The sequence below is a fragment of the Aquila chrysaetos genome, chromosome 3, assembly GCF_900496995.4.
Source record: "Aquila chrysaetos chrysaetos chromosome 3, bAquChr1.4, whole genome shotgun sequence".
In the NCBI taxonomy this organism is placed as follows: Eukaryota; Metazoa; Chordata; class Aves; order Accipitriformes; family Accipitridae; genus Aquila; species Aquila chrysaetos.
The window spans coordinates 69,344,865-69,364,843 of record NC_044006.1 but is presented as its reverse complement, the minus strand read 5'-3'; the positions used below and the strand labels follow the sequence as shown (position 1 = coordinate 69,364,843).

Genomic DNA, 19,979 nt, shown 5'->3' with positions numbered 1-19,979 from the left:
CCCAGCCAGCAGAGGCTGGGGGTGCACAAGAAACTGGGAGGGGACACAGCCAGGACAGCTGACCTGAACAAGCTAAAGGGGTATTCCATACCATATGATATCATGCATAATATATAAACTGGGGGGAGTTGGCTGGGGGCCACTGCAGCTCGGGGATTGGCTGGGCATCGGTCAGCAGGTGGTGAGTGATTGTATTGTGCATCACTTGTTTTGTATATTCTCTCATTATTATTTTCCCTTCCTTTTCTGTCCTATTAAACTGTCTTTATCTCAACCTCTGAGTTTTACTTCCCCCCCCCCCCCCCCCCAGATTCTCTCCCCCATCCCACTGCGGGGGGGCAGGGCAGGAGGGAGTGAGCAAGTGGCTGCGTGGTGCTTAATTGCCAACCAGGGTTAAACCACGACACAGCTATGCGTTGCTGAAACTAAAGTCAAGTCATCACAGATAATTTATAAGTAAAGTATGAGCACATAAAGACAAAAGTCAGAAGCTAAAACAAAATGAAATAGCAACATAGCAAGGTAACAAGAAAATTCATTTTCATAAAAAGGCAATAACTGATCAGCTACAGAAATGATAGACAGCTTCCAGATAAAATTGACAAGATCAAATTGTCATGATCAAGTGCATTAAGTGAGGTGGTCACCACCATACCAGGTGTAGGGGTTTACAGCCTGAAGCTGGGAGTGGGGAAAGCTGTATTAGAGCATCACTCGATAACAAGTGTTTTACAGGTTGATTGCTGCTTGACTCTGCTTTTGGGCAGCCAGAAAGCTGTCTACAGGGCTGTTGGAGACCTTTGTCTCTAAGAACTCGTGGAGAATGTGTGACACTCCAAAGGACTAGGAATTGATAAACCTATCTTGAAACTGGGGAGGAGGGAAGAAATCCTGGGGAAATGCAGATATTACTTTCACTTCATTTCCCAGAAAAACACTGGTACAAACTACTTAAAAAGAACTAGTATTTGACATGGGATTTGCCAAGAAGAGAATCGTATCAAGCCAGTTCAGTTTATTTCTGTAACAGGATACAGTCCTGCAGATGAAGCAGAAAACATAGTGTCATAAAACATTAGAGTGCAAAATATACACTTATGTAGGAATAACCCCATGTATGAGGTGACTCGCATCTTTTATATATGTAGCAACGTAGAGACTTTCTGTAGAAAGACATCCAGAAATACAATTGAGGACACAAGTTCACTATGAATGAATGATGTTGCAAAAAAAGACCACCAAAAAAAACCCCAAAACCCAAACAAAAAAAGTACTGAAAATATGATGTAGTGTAAGGGCTCAAGCTCAGAGGTTTCTCTGTCCAGTTATGAGCTCTGCATTTCTAGAAACACACCAGGGTCCCTGCTGGCAGCAAAAAAGATGAGGAGAGGCCCACATAGAACAGTTGAGGGAATCGGGGGTCACTTCTGTCGTGGTTTAACCCCAGCTGGCAGCTCAGCCTCACACAGCCGCTCGCTCACTCCCCCGCAGTGGGGGAGAGAATCAGCAGGGTAAAAGTGAGAAAACTCATGGGCTGAGATAAAGACAGTTTAACAGGTAAAGCAAAAGCCACATGCACAAGCAAAGCAAACCAAGGAATTCATTCACCACTTCCCATGGGCAGGCAGGTGTTCAGCCATCTCCAGGACAGCAGGGCTCCATCACGCCTAACGGTGACTTGGGAAGACAAACGCCATCACTCCGAACGTCCCCCCTTCCTTCTTCTTCCCCCAGCTTTAGATGCTGAGCATGACGCCATATGGTCTGGGGTATCCCTTGGGTCAGTGGGGGTCAGCTGTCCCAGCTGTGTCCCCTCCCAACTCCTTGTGCCCCCCCCAGCCTGCTCGCTGGTGGGGTGGGGTGAGAAGCAGAAAAGGCCTTGGCTCTGGGTAAGCACTGCTCAGCAGTAATGAAAACATCCCGGAATTATCAACACTGTTTTCAGCACAAATCCAAAACACAGTCCTGTACTAGCTGCTATGAAGAAAGTTAATTCTACCCCAGCCAAAACCAGCACAACTTCTTATATAGAAGATAAAGGGAAATGTAACCTTCCAGGTGTGGAAACAGCTGGTGCAAGCAGGAAGACCTATCTTACTACAGACGTTTGAGAACCAAATTAAAGCTTAAAGGGTGGCAAGGGCTGTTCACATTTGACATTTAGGAAACCTTGGACAATTAAACACTGGAATATACTGCCTAGAGACAGCACAGAAATGACATCGCAGATAGTCCCTGCCAGGCTGGTTAAATACCAGGAAAAACGTAGGTATCTTTGATCCTGTGCACCTGAACTGATCACACATCTCCAGGTCCCTTCCAGCCACGTGATTCCTGAACTTTAAAAACAGTCTAAAATCTCCTGTGAAATGGAAAGGAACATCTGAAGCTCTTTACAACAGTTTAGGAAACATGGTAGTCAGGTTTTTAATATATAAAAATTGCCCTTCAGTCAAACAATTAAGCTATTGAAAATGACTTATGCATGACCTAATCAGCATACTCTTCCATAAACAAACCCCACTTGCCTAAAGTAGAGGGTGCAAATTAATTGTGTACCTATCAAACACAGGGCTGTAATGCCTCTGAACGTATACGAATCCCCATCACATACCATACATCACCTATTTAAAAAACCTGACAATTTGAGAATCTCAAAAGCATGTTAAATTACGGGGATGAAGGAAGAAAAGAGAGGAATGCAAATATTCACAACAACTACTGACAGGATAATTTAGAATGCCACAGAGATTGGTTTTTTTTTTTTCATTGCTTAAAATAAAATTAAAAAAAGCAAAACTCCACTATGAATCACACTTTAACTTTATTGAAAACACAGTAAGAAAAAAAATCATCCTACAAAACATTCAGTGTAACATTTCAAACAAAGGAAAAAACACATTACCACTGCTTTTCACAAAAAATTCAACCTGGCTAAGGCGGCAAGTATTTTCATTTAGTTTTGTAACACAGCAAAGTATCCACAACTGAGAACATTATAAAACCTATTTCTGGATGACCTAAAATAATCCAGGAAGGGTTTGGTGGGGAGAAGGTTATGTACACAGAAAATTTTTCTGATTAAATGAACACTAAAAGCATAATTTTTCAGCTATATTTTACCTTGGTCCAAGATACATCGACGGGAAAGGAACATCAGTTGCTCAAGACTGCAGAGTTTACAAAGCCCTAAGCTCAAATTGGACCACGAGGGGACCGCTGATTCCATTCAACATCTCTCAGCCTCACACAGTTAAGATCGTGCATCATTTTTTTTTTTTTTGTAAACTGAAATCTTAACCAGTAACACTACAGTGAAAACCTGAAAGTGCATGACAGAAGATACCTGCTGCCATTGTACAGCGCCAACAGTAGCAACATCCATAGAAACGCTAGTTCAGAACTATTTTTATGGTCGTGTCACCCAAGTCCACATGAAGCTGATCCCGTGTGACGAGACGGCCAGCAGCACTCTGAGAATGTTCTCAGTCTCCTCAGTGGGAATTTTCCAGACAGAGCTTCGTGAAGACAAGAGCAACGCATGTTTTCTATTTAGGTAACGCAGGGTTGGGTTCCTAACCCCACAAGAAAGTAAAGGAAATCTAGCCATATTTTTTGTGTACAACTGTGTTTCATACACTTCAAGATTTCAAATCCATGACCCACACGTATCTTCATTTTCTATCCGTTTGTTTTTAAAGCAAAGTTTTAAAGTCAGGCCAAATAAGACAAAAATACTTTGAAACCTACCTTTAAAAAATGAAAAGTGGCTCAACTTTGTTTTTTTCTATAAAGCCAGGGAGGAGAAAGTTACTCACACGGGTTTTGTGAATCTAAGTATTTTCGCCCAGACTGGGAAAACTTATGGTTAAGAGGAAAACAGAAGTCATGCACCAGTTAATTTTCTCCTTAAGCATTTAAACACATCCATCGTATTCACAATACAGGTACCGCCATCACGCTGCTATTCTGAATTATCATTTTACATGGAGAGAGAAGGTCCAAAACATGCTCATACGCACGAAATACAAACGGTACAGAAAACACATGAGGAGTCTTACCTTGCCACCATGCAAAGTTTGACTTTGATCAAAACATGAAAGAGTTACACACTGCCGACACACCGGAACGACGCGTCTCGATCTCCAATCGATTAAGGCAGCAAGGCACATCAAGAGCTGTAGTCTTACTCTACAAATTACAGGAAGATAACTGAAGAGCTGTTCCACAGAACATCAGCTACTCCGGAGTAACTGCCATCAGCACGGGCTCAAATCGGCTGTACCGGCACATTACACTCTCACTGAGAAATGGGCCGGTTGCCTCACGCTACTGAAAGCTAAAAGCATATGTACATATGCAATGACTAAACCATTTTCATCTCGCTCTAATTCAAACTCACATGAGCTCTTGGTAATTTGTTAGAGGACCCACTCTAATGACAGGATTCTTTTAATGGAATCTAGTGATAAAAAACAGATCCAAGTACAAATGAATGAATAAATACTAACATTGTCAATAATGGAAGAACAGTTCTAACTAGGGAATGTCTCCGGATAGACGATGTGGGAAAAGAAATGTATTAAAATCAAAGCAAGCGCCCTGATACTTCAATAGCTGGTATCTATGGAAGCACTGAATAGATGAGGAATGCAAAATAAAGCACTGTTCGTGAAAGGAGCTTCACCCAGTGATGCCGACTATAAAACTTCATGTAATGCGGGGTGGGAGGGTGTAAGCAATAGCAACACTTGAGGTTAGTATACAACAAATATTCAGAAGCAATATCCCAAAGTGCTCATGTAGGTACAAATGAATAGTCAGATACCTAAAGCCTTTAAGAATTGGGATTTCCTAATTTCTATGTTTATGTGAGGCCTTCATACAGATACAGCTTTTAAATAGCTTGGAATTAGATATGTCAGGATTATCAACATTTACAGGATATTTCTGACACTATCCCTTTGACTGTTTGGAGTCACCTTCTATATTTGTTAAAACATTTAATGCTAGCTATATAAAAAAATAAATCTATGAACAATAAATGAAACTGAAAAAGTTACTTAGAAAAATATGGTAATTAATACAGAACTAGCAAGCATCCTCAGGTTTTCTGTTGCCAAGACAGAGCTATCTTCAAAAGTTCACAGGCTTCTATAAATTTAAAGTCAAGGATACTGTTGCACTGTGAATCACAAAACAGATTTTAAGAATTTATGAAGTTCTGTTCAGTGTTAGTGAATTACTGGCATATTTAGAGAACATACAATTAACTTTCATATACTAACGATACATGTGTTTCTTCTTTCTCTTTGAAAGAGGAGGTTTAGGTGCTTCAATTGTAAACATTTCAAAAAAACCTTCCCATTTAAGTTTCCTTCTGGTATGTATTCTTACAGATCATATGATCTACGTAGATTCTTCTTGTTCTGTTATTTCATGTTTTGTCTACATCGAGGAGAGTGTCTGTTCTTAACATCAATGCCACCAAATAAGATACTGAAAGACTTTTTAATAAAAAAGAAAAGGAAGCCAAGATGTTATATGTCTCCAAGAATTAAGGCCAGATTTAGAAAAAGTTTCATCAGCCCCTGAATTTCATGAACTTAAGGATTTTAAATATATTTTTAGTAATATGGAATTTTAAAGATCGACTAGAAAAAGAATGGAAAACAGACCGCATGCACCAGTGAGCTCCATGTCATTCCCACCCACCCCCCAATTACTGGGCACGGCGGGGATTCTGGAAGTCACATTTAGTGTTAATTCCCCACAAGATGTGTTCTCCTTCCTCAGATTCTGACCGATATTTTCAGGCTTTAATTGTTAAAATGAAACTTGTAGGACATCCTCTCTGGCTGTGGTCTGGGGGGAGGACACGGTTCTATTCAGAAGCATGCAGTATTCTTGAGACAGCAAGAAGCCATTCAAGCACAGAACGGCCCACGCAGAAACGTACAACCAGAAAATCCTGAATGACTTCTTAGCCCCAACAAAACAGAGCTGCAAGTGAAAAGCACAAGACCACGCACAGCTATCACCTGGAAACCCTGAGAGTCTGCAATCCCTATCAAGAATAACCCGATTCAGCAACTAGAACTGCGTCTGGCAGACGGACAAACCACAGGCTGATCTCCTCACGCCTCGAACAGAAAAGGAGCGTCACAACTTCTTCCGACAGTGTCGGAGACCGTTTGCCTGAGGTAAGGGCACTGGGTAAGGTAGAAGAAGGCGGCAGAGGTTATCACCATCGGGGTGACGGCTGTTGGCTTAGATTGCTCTCCCTGAACGGGACGAATTCAAAAGCAGCGTTTTTGTAAAGTTTAAATCCTGTTAATGCGACTGAAATAACTTGCCAGTTTACCAAGACTGAATTCAATATTCAGGAGCTCAAGATTTCAGCTCCTGAAATATACAGGATGGGGAGGGAAGTTAGTGTATGCAATATTGTCTCAAGTCAGCACTAAAATAACAACAAAAATATTAATGCTAGGGGGTAAGGGATCTTATTTCCTTAAAGCATTTAAAGGTTCACAGTTCACATAGACACTTTTTTAAACAAAACTAAACACATTTCTTTAAAAAGAGGTTATTAACACGGCCTTAGTGTGCGGTCTGTGCTTAAATGACTTCACATAGATTTTTAAAATTACTACTTTAAAAATGAGAGTATATGTAAAACAACAGGATTTAGCCGTCTTCCTGTGTTTGGTATTTCAAAATCGTAGATGCTAGTTCACTAAGCGTAAGGCTCAGCTGCTGTATGTACACCACCTGAGCCCATCCCGCTTCTGGAAGAGGAGGAAAAGAAAGACAAAGGAAAATAACCTAGAACATTCTTACAAAATTCAAGGAAAGTCACATGCATGAAGCAGCCAACTGCCCTTTGTTTCTACCTTATTTCTTTCTAATTTAGATTGTAAATTATTTAAGAAAAGGGCCATCTTGTCTTTACTACACAGCAGCGGGCACACGCGAGCACCTGAAGTAGCATCAGCTGCTGCAGAGACATAGGGGCGAGCAGGAGAGACCTGGTGGGACAGACGAGGGCCGCAGCCCCCTTCGCGCCCGTCACTCCTGGTGGCACGCTGGAGAAAGCGGCACCCGGCAGCACCCGCTCACGCGTCCATCCCACTGAGCACACGGCTGCACCGGCTCCTGTCTGGGCAGGCTCGACCGCAGCGCACAGCCGTGCCTCTCCGGTACTTGAGGTGGTACTTTGGAACCAGACAAGGAAAACAACTTGTCAAATCCTTTAATTTCTATGACGCTAAAACAGTCAACAGGGTAAAAGGTACTGGAGGAACAGGGCCAGAGATAAACATCACGTGACAGACAGTAAACAAAACTTCCTATGAATGCAAAAACTGTTACTTGTACAGTAACCATTACTATTATTTTTTTAGCTTAAAGTAATAAGTATGTGTGCTTTACGCTTAGAAATCCCACAATATTACAGTTCTGCCACTGCATTTAATATTGTGCTACCAACACAGACTAAAGCCAAGAAGCGGCTAACTTAAAACACTTGGTTTACATCTACTTTTTGGTCTTGTGTGGTATCTAGTTGAAGATGGAAGCATTTATGTGCTTTTTGCCTCGTAAGAAGTGAGGCAGATGTTAATGTTACTAAGATCAGCTGTATATACCTTGAAGGTATAGACCACCTGACTCTACATGAGTCAAAATACTAGGAATGTATTGTCAATATCCATTAATGAATTACCAGTTGCTTGTATTTAAGTGACCATATGCTTCTGTGAAAAGTATATAGTGACCTGTATCTTACACGTAGTATATTTGTAGCATTGTATCTGTAAAGAAGTTTTGCATAAGCATGTCATTTTCAAGGCCAAAGGCGTATTTTAATGTGTACAGCATTACAATATAAACAGCTGATTTTAAAACACAACGGTGTCAGTAGTTGCACAGGCTAGTTCTGAATTTCTCAACCACACAGCATCTTAACCATCCTCCGTATTTCAGTGTAAAATCTTCACTAACACGGCCTTAACCTGTACATCTCTCTGACTGCAGAATCCAGCAGAAGGGGTGGCAACAGGAAAGGCTGTAACATTTGAGAGTTTTAAAGTCTTGCCTGAAACTTGTGTGCTTATCAGCAGGAACTAGCTCTGCTCAGTTTAAGTAATGGCCCAACCCACTTTCAGAAACCACACACACATCACAATCCCATCTTTTTCTGTGTTCTTGGGTTACTGATGCCAGGACAAACATCTCTCCAAAAGCATGAAGAGCAAGACCTACGCTGGTTCACGCTCCCTAGATTTATTCCTTAAACTCATTCCTTCAGTTTCAGAGTGTATTTAAATTAACTGTCTTAAAGTTGTAATAGAAATACTTTAATAAAGCTAACTAGCCTCACACACCACAATTCACCAGCCCCATTAAGACATGAGGACAATTTTGGTCATACAATCACTTGCATGAACAAGTGGATACATTTCAGTTATTTTTAACTATAATGCTAATACATAAGGCTACAAGCTCTGAGAATACCTGAATGATGCCCCTAATAATAAATCTCCCAATATTTTAAAAGTAAACACATTTTGAAACAACTTCTAATTACAGCTCCCTGTTCTTGGTCGCAGAACTTTGACTCAGATAAAGATTTCTCACTAAAATGTCAGCATTCAACTCAAACAACAGAAAAGATGCTTGTAAACCTTAGTGAAATCAAGCGATTTTACTTTGTCTTCCAAGACTCAGTACAACACATCAATAGTCAGTTTAACAAGCCTTGAATTTGTACTCATGACACACAAAAAAAGTAACTCTCTAGCATCATATTTACTACAGCAATATTTATATTATGCCCCAGTACAAGACAGAAAAGGCAGCTACAAAAATAACTGAGAAATCCTCATGTATACTGGAGCCTGATTTTTGAAGCGCTCTAGGAGGTGGGGGGGGAACCAAAACAACTCACATTCACACACACACAGCACTAAGGTCTACAGCCCAGAGCAGTCATCTCAAGAGAACAGCCAAACTGTTTCTGACACAAGGTTTATCTTATTTTGGAACCACACTGGAGAGCTAGTTGTCACCGCCTGATCACATAAGACCTCAAACTACAGACATACTTGTTTTACAAAATGGGAAATAAACAGGAACGTTATCTGACTCGCTACATAACGGGCACACACTGAAGTTGTCCCTGTTCCAATCTGAAGATTACTTGTGGCAGAGCAGGACAAAAGTGCAACAGATTTTGCATACTTACTTGGGGTTTGGTTCATGGGTTTTTTCTTTACTATAAACTGCTTAAAGGATTCCTAAGGCTGCAGTAATGCTAAGAAAAAGGACATTACCACCCACCAATGCCATCCTGAATCTAAGGCCTCTGAGCAGTTAAACTGTAACACTGCAGAAATTCATACTACCAAGATTGAACACACAAGTTTCACTTACCAAGCCACCTATGTCACCTCTATAAGCTTAGAATTTAATTTACGATATCTACACATATAGGCCTATATACATCTTCATGTATACATTAAAAAACAGGCTAGTGAAAGATACTGGGTTATGCCACTGAACAGAAATCCTGGTAACTATCATATAAATTCAGAGAAATAATTTACTTCAAATTAAAGAAGATTGTAAAAAAACTGCAATTGCAGCCTCCTAGGCCTGTGCTACTTGCATTGATTACAAGTACTGCTTATACACAGTAGTTCATAAGGAATTTTACAGGGATGTACTTGGTAGGGTAAGTGACCTCCATGGCACAATAGCTTACAGAACTGTAAGAGCTGTGACAGGGGGTCTACACAGCTTTTTACAAAGCATACTAGGCTCAGATTTAACACTGAAGTTAATCTTCATCTTGTACTTCACTCTATTCAGTAAGACATTGTCTGACTACCAGTAAAGCAACCTGGCATTTATAGCTAAGAACAGAAAGCTGAAAACGCTGGCCTTCCAAGAAAGCTTTGTGACATTAGGCTATAAGCAGCCTGCTGTATCCGGCGTGAAAGGAACTGTGATCTCTTACCAGTTACCATCATTTTTAACACGTTCTTAATGGAACTGTTTGTCTACTGTCAAGGATACCTACTCCAGGTAGTTTACATTGCCAGTAAGGGTCATATTGGGCTTCAAGTGTATCTTTTTTTCTTCTTTTTTTTTTTTCTTTTTAACCAAATCCCAAAGTTATTCTTTATAGCTGTGTCTGTTTAACACAGGAGGTACTGTGCATTCAAATGGTAGCAGGTTTATATCTAAAGATGTGAGACCATCAACAAATAAAAAGGAATGCATTATTCTCTTCAGCTTCCAGTCTTCAAGGCACCTCCTGCATTAACTTACTGGGAAATAAACAAGCAGACCAAAAGTTCACTGGAAAGAGAAGAATCTGATATACCTAACTTCCTCAGAAGCACACAGCATCAAAAAATGAGACAAGGTTGGACCCAAATTATCAACAAATAAAATCAATATAAAAATGCTGATGAGATGACAGGAATGCCATGAGGTTGATGTTTTCAGCTCTGTCGATTGCAGGTGATTGTTAATCACAGTGTTTTCTGATGCCCATTTGCAGACGGCTTAGTCTCCGAATCTCTAGGATTGTTTGACAGATGAAGTTTATCTAATCCTGCAAAACATTACACAATAAGGAAAAACTGAGAATCTCCCACGTTTCACGCATAGAGGTAGTCAAAAGAATATATACAAAACAAATTCTACTTTGTGATTAAGGACTTCACATTTGCTTAAGTCCAGAACTGACATTCTAGCTCAGGTAAGAATTACTTCTGGGAAGCTCCCTCAGCTGTGTGTTAAGCGAGAAAAGTCCATTACAGTAGACAAGCATGGAAGTGAGAAAAGCCTACCTTCACATTTTTTAAATCACTGACTTAGGTGTTAAGAACCAAGAAAGACTTGCAATCCTTTACTCTGTCAGCCTATGAAGACCAAAATAATTACCTAAAATATTTCTTTTAAACTATAGCATCTTTCTGAAAAGCATCCATTGCTGATCTTAAGATCATGGGTGATGACCACATCACCTCTCTAAACTGTTTATATGTGTAATAATATTTTTAGGCCTATGTTATTACTAATTTCTTTATCTCCATTTCCAGCCATTTGTTCTTATTGCATAGTTCTCTACTATGAGTGCTAATTAAAGTCTCCCATCCTTCCCCAGGCAAGTAGTTAAACTACTCTTTACTGGGGGGAGGTGGGGAAAGATGGTAAATATAACTGTATTTTATTCATAAGAGGCATGGTGTCAGTCCTTCCTTGCTTGCTACAGTTTCTCTCCAAAGTCTCCTATCAAGTCCCTAAAATTAAGGATCAAAAATGGAAAGAGCTTCTTATTCATTTAGTGTAGACTATACTGAGTGTTTTACTGAAGTGCCATGATGTACCAAGTTAAATTTCTTGCATCATTGGAATTCCAAAATTGATTGCACTACATGTCCTGGTTTCGGCTGGGACAGAGTTAATTTTCTTTCTAGTAGCTGGGACAGCGTTATGTTTTGGATTTAGCAGGACAATAATGTTGATAACACACTGATGTTTTCAGTTGTTGCTAAGTAATGTTTGTACAAAGTCAAGGATTTTTCAGCTTCTCATTCCCAGCCAGCAAGAAGGCTGGAGGGGCACAAGAAGTTGGGAGGGAACACAGCCAGGGCAGCTGACCCAAACTGGCCAAAGGAATATTCCACACCATGTGACGTCATGCCCAGTATATAAACTGGGGGGAGTTGGCCTGGGGGGAATCGCTTCTCAGGAGCTAACTGGGCATCGGTCAGCAAGTGGTGACCAATTGCATTGTGCATCACTTGTTTTGTATATTCCAATCCTATTATTAATTATTGTTATTATTGTTGTTGTTATTATTATTATTATTATTGTCATTTTATTATTGTTGTTATTATCATTATTAGTTTCTTCCTTTCTGTTCTATTAAACTGTTCTTATCTCAACCCACGAGTTTTACCTTTTTCCTTCTGATTTTCTTCCCCATCCCAGTGGGTGGGGGGAATGAGTGAGTGGCTGCATAGTGCTTATTTGCTGGCTGGGGTTAAACCACGACAACTACTGAAAAAATAAAGTCTACTCAATATTGTATTATTTGCAAGTCCCAGTATTGCATGAATTCTTTTGGTCACAGGCCTGCAGCAGGAATTTACCTTCCACTAATTAGCTATGATGCTCCACCAACCTCTAGTCCTCAGCATCACAGTTTTCAGCATGGGGGAGAAATGAGGACACAAATTTTGGTTCTCGTTCTTTGAATTCCATGTGACAGCTTTTAACCGACACTGTTTGTTATGCATAGCGTTGAAACCAAACCCAGTTTGTGTCAGGAACCTGCACCTTTCAGGATTTATAACTCCCTGCTTGTGTCAAATGAAAGCCTTTTACCAGTTACTTTGCTCCTCCATTTTGATCACAATATTTACACAAAACCACACAATATGTGATAGCAAGAGGCCAAAAAAATCCCTAAAAAATCCACTAGAATAATGCCATCCAGTGGCCACTATCCTGCCACGCCTGCATTTTTTAGTTTCTTAATCTGCTTTCCACATATATAATTCTTTATTAAACACTAAATATTTAATAAAGTGCCATGAATTATCAAGACAAATCTTTTACATCACTTGCTTTAAGACAGAAACTTTAAAGTTTTACCAGACCTGTTGCTATAAGCCCATGCTGACTGATGTTAATTTATTGCCTTCAGAGCTCTGCAACATTATACAAAGTAACCCCTTTACAGTCAAAACAGTTGCACAAAAAAAATAGGATTATGCAAGTCAACTGAAAGAGATGAATCAAGGTCTTCTCATAAAATGACCTTAACTATAAGCTGGGGGATGATGTCAAATACATCATAATCTCATCATACATCTGTCTTAATCAATAATGGAACTTCTCTGAAAATATTTTCAGCATAAAAATCAATGGACAGATTTACAGATCCCTGGCCCACTATTCCGTTCCCCTGGAGCTTCAAAACTCAACATCAAAAACCACAGAACGGCTTGTTTTAATCCTACACTATCAGTCACTTTGTATTTCCCTATTTAGTAGGTCTGATTTTAACTTAATTGTCACCAGTAGAGGTGCACTCTAGGAAGTGCTTGGATTTTGTTTACCAGGGTCACAACTCTGGAATGCAGTAATCGGTGAAAACTAACATAATTACCTTTTAGACACTACAAACTGAATCCGCAGTTATAAATATACACTGAAGTTTCACCATTAGTCCTCTCAATTTAAGCAAATACTACTCTAGGGTTCTAAAGAGGTAGGAGCTTCATTAATTAGTAAAGATGTATTAACAACACAATTACTAAATATGTACATTTTATCCTCTTAGTATCAAATATGTTTCAAGCCTTTCTTCTGTGGCCAAGAAACATGAATGCACAATTTGATCAAAATTTTGATTATATCAAGCACAGGTTTCACTCAGCCAGTTACTCAGATTCTGTATATTCTGTACAAAGATCTTCTGAACATGCAGTGCTCTAAAAAAAAGCATCACAACAAAGCAGCTAAGACTTCCACTAAACTATTTTAAGGAATTAATAACTTGCTTTAAACAAAAAAGAAAAAAGCCAACCCACACACAAGTTGAAGTTTTATTTTGGAATAATTGCTCAGTAGCAATGAGGATGTTTCTGTGCTCTCCAAAGGCTGAAAATCTAACTACAGATCAGTAAGTACACAGACATATCATTAAGATCAACATCGTACCTTAGCTCTCAGCTTTTCAAAAAATAACACAAAGCTATGCATTCTCATCTTAACTCACAGAAACTTCCACTGAAAAAAATAGTTTTCTGTGAGCTGCAACAGAACTTTAACAGTAGCACATCAAACTATCAATGCTGGAGAAAGGAAACATTCAAGTACAAACTCAATTTTCAGTGCTGTATTACCTAATGCCTTCAGGAGCTCTTCTCGCACAGCAGAAGTGAACTTTCTGACCAGGCATAATGTTGTCATGATAGCAAAGAGCAAGTTGTAAGATAATACAATATAGAAGTTCCCCAGCCAGTTAAACCTTCCAAAGTCTCCAAGCAGATCAAATCTGGTGATTCCTGTTAAAATTGCATTTAAGATTTACATCAAAATCTAGATTACATTTTTTAAGAAACACAAAAATTTCACTCTACTACTTTTTACATATGGAAGCAAAATTCTTTCAGACAACACGCTGTAAGACACATGGTTAAACACACAAGACAATGTTTTCAAGGTCATTTTCCACTTCACTGACCACTGTAAAACTGTAAGACACGCTTATCAAAATGCTTCTTAAGTGTCCTGCTAAAATGCTTGAATAATGTGAGTTGAAGTAAATTGTCTATTCTAGATAGGAATCCTGCTTTTATAATTTCAGTAAAATATAACTAGGAAAAAATCAGTATTACTATGAAAACTGCTTGAAATCTCAGATTGTATGAAATCCTTATCTATTCCAGAAAAAGATGAAATGCACCATGGGCTTTCTTATTAAAAAATACAGGTAGCAAAAAGCCTTTTCACGAGAGTCACAACATCTTACAGTAAACACTAAGCCTTTGTAAACATCTTTTCAGAGCCACTGCTTTTGAAACCAAAGTTTAAAGACATCTCTCCAACTGCAGTTTTTTCTCCTAGGTCTACCCACCACTATAGCCACAGAGCATTTGCACTATGAAAGAGAAGGAAAAGAGTTTGGCTGAAAGATAGTGCTGACAGTTGTTCTTCACCTCCTAACACTGACACTTGGGCTTTGTGCTGATGAAAGGCTTGTCGATCACTAAAGCTAAGTGAGCAAAATTTTTCCAAAACATGGAAGTGTCTACAAGCTATAGGGTCCATCCCAGAAGGCAGAAGAGGAAGAACCATAGATTGTTCCTTTGCCAGGTCTACATCAAGGACTGCACTGAATGAAGGGCAGACTACTGAGATGATCCCCAAATAACAGTTGTCTAGGATTGCTGAGCCATTATATTCCCAAAAAACTTTTGGTACGGATGATGTCACAGTGATGTGCGGTCTCACAGTTGAAACCAGCTTACCTCGCCCCAGAACTAAAATGGCAGCAGAAAACTAGGCAATCAGAAAATAGCCCTGGCTCTGAAGTTCCTGGAAGCGAGTTCTCTATCGTCTTATTTTGAAAGGGTTTGGGGGGTCTTAAGAACTGTGACTTCAGCAGTGATAATAAATGGAGACAGAATTAAGGGTCGGTTACCTTCCTGTCAGGGGTAAACCTGGCACTTAAATCTCATCGTACCTTAATACCCAAGATTTAACAGCCAGCTATCACAATGTTAAAAGATACGCACACTTCTTGTAGTCTGCATCAGTCATTTAAATAAAAAATATGGGAATCAAACTTGGTATCCAAGGAAAACGTGCCAAAATGAAGAAAATTAAAAGGAGAAGTTACAAAGGATAAAGCAAAGAAATCACTGAAGCTGACCAAAATAACAAGAGAGGCAGGGAGAAATATCAAAAAAGCACAGAAAGTCTAAGCACAAAAAGAAGACTGGCTGACTGAATTAACTGCTAAACAGATGAAGGACAATAAACACATAGTTGCTTTCACAACTTGAAGGCAAACAATGTCCTTAACATTTTCAAAGCAGCAGAGTATTTTAGCCAGAACGTAGAGCTACAAGAAAATTGAGAAAGTCAGGTTTGAACGTATAGGCTTCCAGACCTTTAAAGGAAAAGAAACAAAACAGGTAGAGCACTGCGTAGAGTTCTCTGGAAAAGAAACAATACTCCTTGACACAAAGAGGTTCAGAAGAACTGCTAGCAATAGAGCAGGCGTTACAAGGAGAAACAAAAATGAAGCCTGACACTTCTGTTAGAGCAGGTGGGAAAAGTATTGTCCGTAAATTACATTAATTTTCCTCTTACAAATAAAAAAAAAGTCACTGCTCATCAGAAGAGATCTGACACAGTATTATTTTGTAAATTTGTGGGAGAAAGGGTTAAAAAGCTTTTGATGACTTTCTTACAGAAGTATCTACTCAGCCCACAGAGAAAAAAAACCTCCCAAGACTGCAATTTGAAAAACCACTCAGTAACTGAACAGAAAGCTACATCTCTAGGGGACATAAATATATATCCAAGAGAGTTGGTGACAGTTTACCGAATAAACTATTAAAGATTTATTCAGGTTAAAAAAAAAAAAAAATACTATGGTTTTAGACTACACATACCAGTGAGTTTCAAATCATTATTTACTTAAACCATAATTCTCAAGAGGAGAGTTCTAGAAAAACTTTTGTATATTAGAAAATTCAATTTTGTTTGCAATTCTTACTTTCTGTATTCTTGACTATTAACTGCCCTTTTTCGAATTTGTTTCTCACTGGTTAGCAATATGGTGCTGGTGGGAAACATTTTTGAAGAAGGACTACTAAAAGGCTGAAAAGTTCTGGAAAAAATGAGTTAACTTATTTTAGTAAAATAACTTATTTTAGTAAAAACTTTCCTGGAGTTCTAAAAGAATGACAGATTAGAGACATACACCACCTACATATCTAATGAGAATGCTATGAAACATGTAAAAAATTCTCTTATTTCCATTTTTAATATTTCAAAAGATCAGTACACTTATTAGATAACTTTTGCTTTTTTACCTTTCCCATAATGATAAAGTCTAGTCTTTTCTGTATATTCTAGAAACTCGCTTTTTTAATAAAGTGAAAAAGACTATGAATCTGCTTAACATATTTATTTCTTTTCATCTATTCAGTGCCACAGGGCAGTAGCATGTAGTGCAACACATGTTGATATTTCTGCAAAGCACCACATGACTCACTGTACTCTAATACACTCTATTAATCCTGTTTGGACAGCTGTGACTGTGCATTTGTTAGCTGTGTGTTAATTGTTCCATCTTTTTTCTTCTTTTATTTATCTCTATGGCAAACTATTCAGGAATTTCATTTGTTAGTCCTTTTTTTTTTTTCAAGTGAGTTTTACCATTAATCTGTTTCCTATGAGACAACAATGCACCCAGCATGTATACTTACTTCCACAGAATCCATTTATTATCAGCTGTTAATCTCATAGATCATTAACAATAATTTTTATTTTTTTTTAAACAAGTGATGAATGCAGTAATTTAGTGGATACAATACTAATGTTAAAATTCTACTCTAAAACACTGATTTTTCAACATAACATCTTGCTCTAAGTACTGGAACTGTTTGACTTCTTAGATCTTTATCATACTGGCTATATTTTAAAACTGCACTACTTTAAATACTTGAATTATTCTTTTGCACTTTTGTGAAGTTTTACTACAGATTTTTAAAACATGAGCTCTAGAACGTGTATTTTAAGATTCAACCCTCCAAAATGCATTACAGGTTGGGGTTTTTTGTTACACAAATCATCTAGTAAATCTAAAAAACCCTCATCATCTGTAGATATATACAGCATGAAAATATACAGTATAGTTTAGCAGAAAATATTAACTACTCTTGATTCGACAGTATTCTGGTTGAAAAGAAAAACAGCTACAGAACTATTGGGTACACATTACTGGTCTGTGGGCCTGAGCTTAAACTCCTGAACTTGTACTTAAGACTCGTACAGCCCGAGGTGAAGATTTTTGTTTTCTTCCATTTAATGTTCCCAATGAAATTCACATTAGCTGCAAGTATTCTGCGCTACTTAAACATGTAATAGCCTTGCAATCTAACTTCAAGAATTCAAGTTGAAGATTATGTAATTAAACAAAATGAAGATACAAAACATCTTGTCTTTCCAACTGGTTAAAATAGTTTTTCCACTTTAAATGCTACTGCCATTTCTTAACAATAAAATCAGAAATTCTTCAGTTCTACCATGCTAGACTCCAAATTTTTATATTTGAAAACTGAAGTAACAAAGAATGCAAGCAGATTATTTTAGGGGAAAATGAAAGTAATCTAGTGTCATTGCTGATAAAAAACATAACAAATGAAGAGTCATTAACTGTTTTTAAATGACATTTGTACTCAATGTTATCTAGAAGGTTATACCTGAAATCCCCAAATGTATTTTTTCACAAAAACTGAGCACTGTAATTTCACAGTGAACATGAAACTATCTTATACTGCCCTGAACAAGCAGTCTCTGTATCTATTCTTCTCACCATCTCCAGTTTTAAGAAGTTTAAAATTTGACCTACCTTTTTAAAAGAATATATTCTCTAGAAAATCTTAGCATTTTTTTTTAGAACGTATGTTCAGCAGTTCATGTATGTAGAATGTATGTTCAACAGCTCATGTTGATGTAGAAAAGAAGGTCACACATACATGCTCTTTCTGTTGAAAGTGGTGGCAAACTAAATACATACTATGAAAGGTACAGCTACAGGCTGTTCTTTTTTTGTGATTTTTTTAAACTCAATTAAACATCCTGTTTTACAATGTTTTACACTTCTATTTCACTTACCCAGTGTCCTTGACATCACTGGCAAAGCAGAGCTCAGCACCAAGATTGAGACACAGTTTCCAATGATCTGTTTGAAAATGACAAACAGCATTTAAATTATAAATGGCACTGCTAAACAAAAAAAAAAAAAAAAAAAGAAAAAGAAAAACAGTGGTCAGGATGAAGAAGAACAATTCCTGAAAGTTACGTTCTTCAAACTGAACCTAAAGCAATTTACAATATCATATTGTTAGTCTTGCTTACTTCTGTCACACTCCTCCATATGGTGTTACACAAGATGATGATGATGATCCAATAGACAAGTTAAAAAAAAAAAAGTAATTATTTGCTTTTAATCAAAGTGTTACGTATGCTGAGATTCGAAATAATTCAAAACTACCATGTTGCAAAGCATCAACTGTTTACTTAATTCCTGCAAACTTTTTATAAAAGAACCATTCCATGGGCTTAGAATAGATGACTGATATATCAGCTTAGGCTTTGTATGTAACTGCTTGCAGGATTAGCATTATTTAAAAAATTACAACAAAGAGCTTCCTTTCAATTGAATGCCTGTTGACTACTTTAAATAGTACGAAAAAATTCACAGCTGTTAGATTTTACTCTAGTTTTTGTGAAGCCTTTATAAAGAGTAATTGAAACTTTCTCTCACAAGGAATCACTTTCTTCAGCTCTAATTCTATCAGAATCCAAAAGAAAACACCAGAAAACTTCTTGAAAGTAGGTAGACATTTGTCCATTCACTGTTTATTTCTACACTATTCCTGGTGTACTGTAAATAATCAATAGAAAACATAAAGAACATTCCAACTCCCTACTACCTATCTACTATAAACATTCTGTGTTATTACCTACTTTCTCACTTCCAACAGTTTATGGTAAAAATGTCTTTATCTATTACTTTAAAAAAAAAAAACAACAAAAACCTCAACCAAACAAACAGCAAACAATGAAGCACATTGAAAAAAATAATTAAATTCAACATCTGTTCCTTGGTTACTGATCACCTCCCCTTGTCAGCTGTGGGAATATTTTGCCAAAAAACCTAAGCATGTTCCTCCGCATTAGGTAACAGCATTTGTTATTCTGAAGCCAGTGCTAAATTGTAGAAAGTCAAATTAGCCTCAGACTGCAAAATATTGCTGAATAGACCTCCTCAGTCTTAGTTTAATTATTCAAATTTGAATTACTTTGTCTATTACTTCTAGCAACCAAGTTCTTCAGATTTCAAACAAGCTCCCTGAAGTACAGTTAGCACAATCAAAGTTACTCATTAGCAATACGTTTCCTTTGAAAAAAGTTCTTTCACTAGCTTTTCTATAGCTAGTTAACAAGCTCTGCTATTCCCAGCTTTTTACAAGTGAATGGATGCCATCCAAACTAAACAGAGCACATCCTTTTTCCCACTCATTCAGCATTTTGAAAATCTTCCAGTTTGTGTTTACGCAGCTTACAAACAAATACTGATCACTGCAAATGAGCCATTCAGGGCAATTACTAACTAAAAGAGTCAGTTTGTCTTGGGTGGCAAGAAAAAG

General features: G+C 37.9%; 1 protein-coding gene across 1 annotated transcript in view; it reads right to left on the bottom strand.

The window, feature by feature from the left end:
* Window positions 1-2,805: 2,805 nt before the first annotated feature.
* Window positions 2,806-19,979, bottom strand: part of LMBR1 (limb development membrane protein 1) — a 79,397-nt gene continuing 62,223 nt past the window's right edge. The window contains exons 15-17 of the mRNA XM_030008512.2: window positions 18,442-18,508; window positions 13,932-14,093; window positions 2,806-10,624 (exon numbers count right to left, since the gene is read on the bottom strand). Of these exons, the coding sequence (XP_029864372.1) occupies window positions 10,542-10,624; window positions 13,932-14,093; window positions 18,442-18,508 (312 nt within the window). The 3' untranslated portion in view covers window positions 2,806-10,541. The remainder of the gene's footprint in view (window positions 10,625-13,931; window positions 14,094-18,441; window positions 18,509-19,979) is intronic.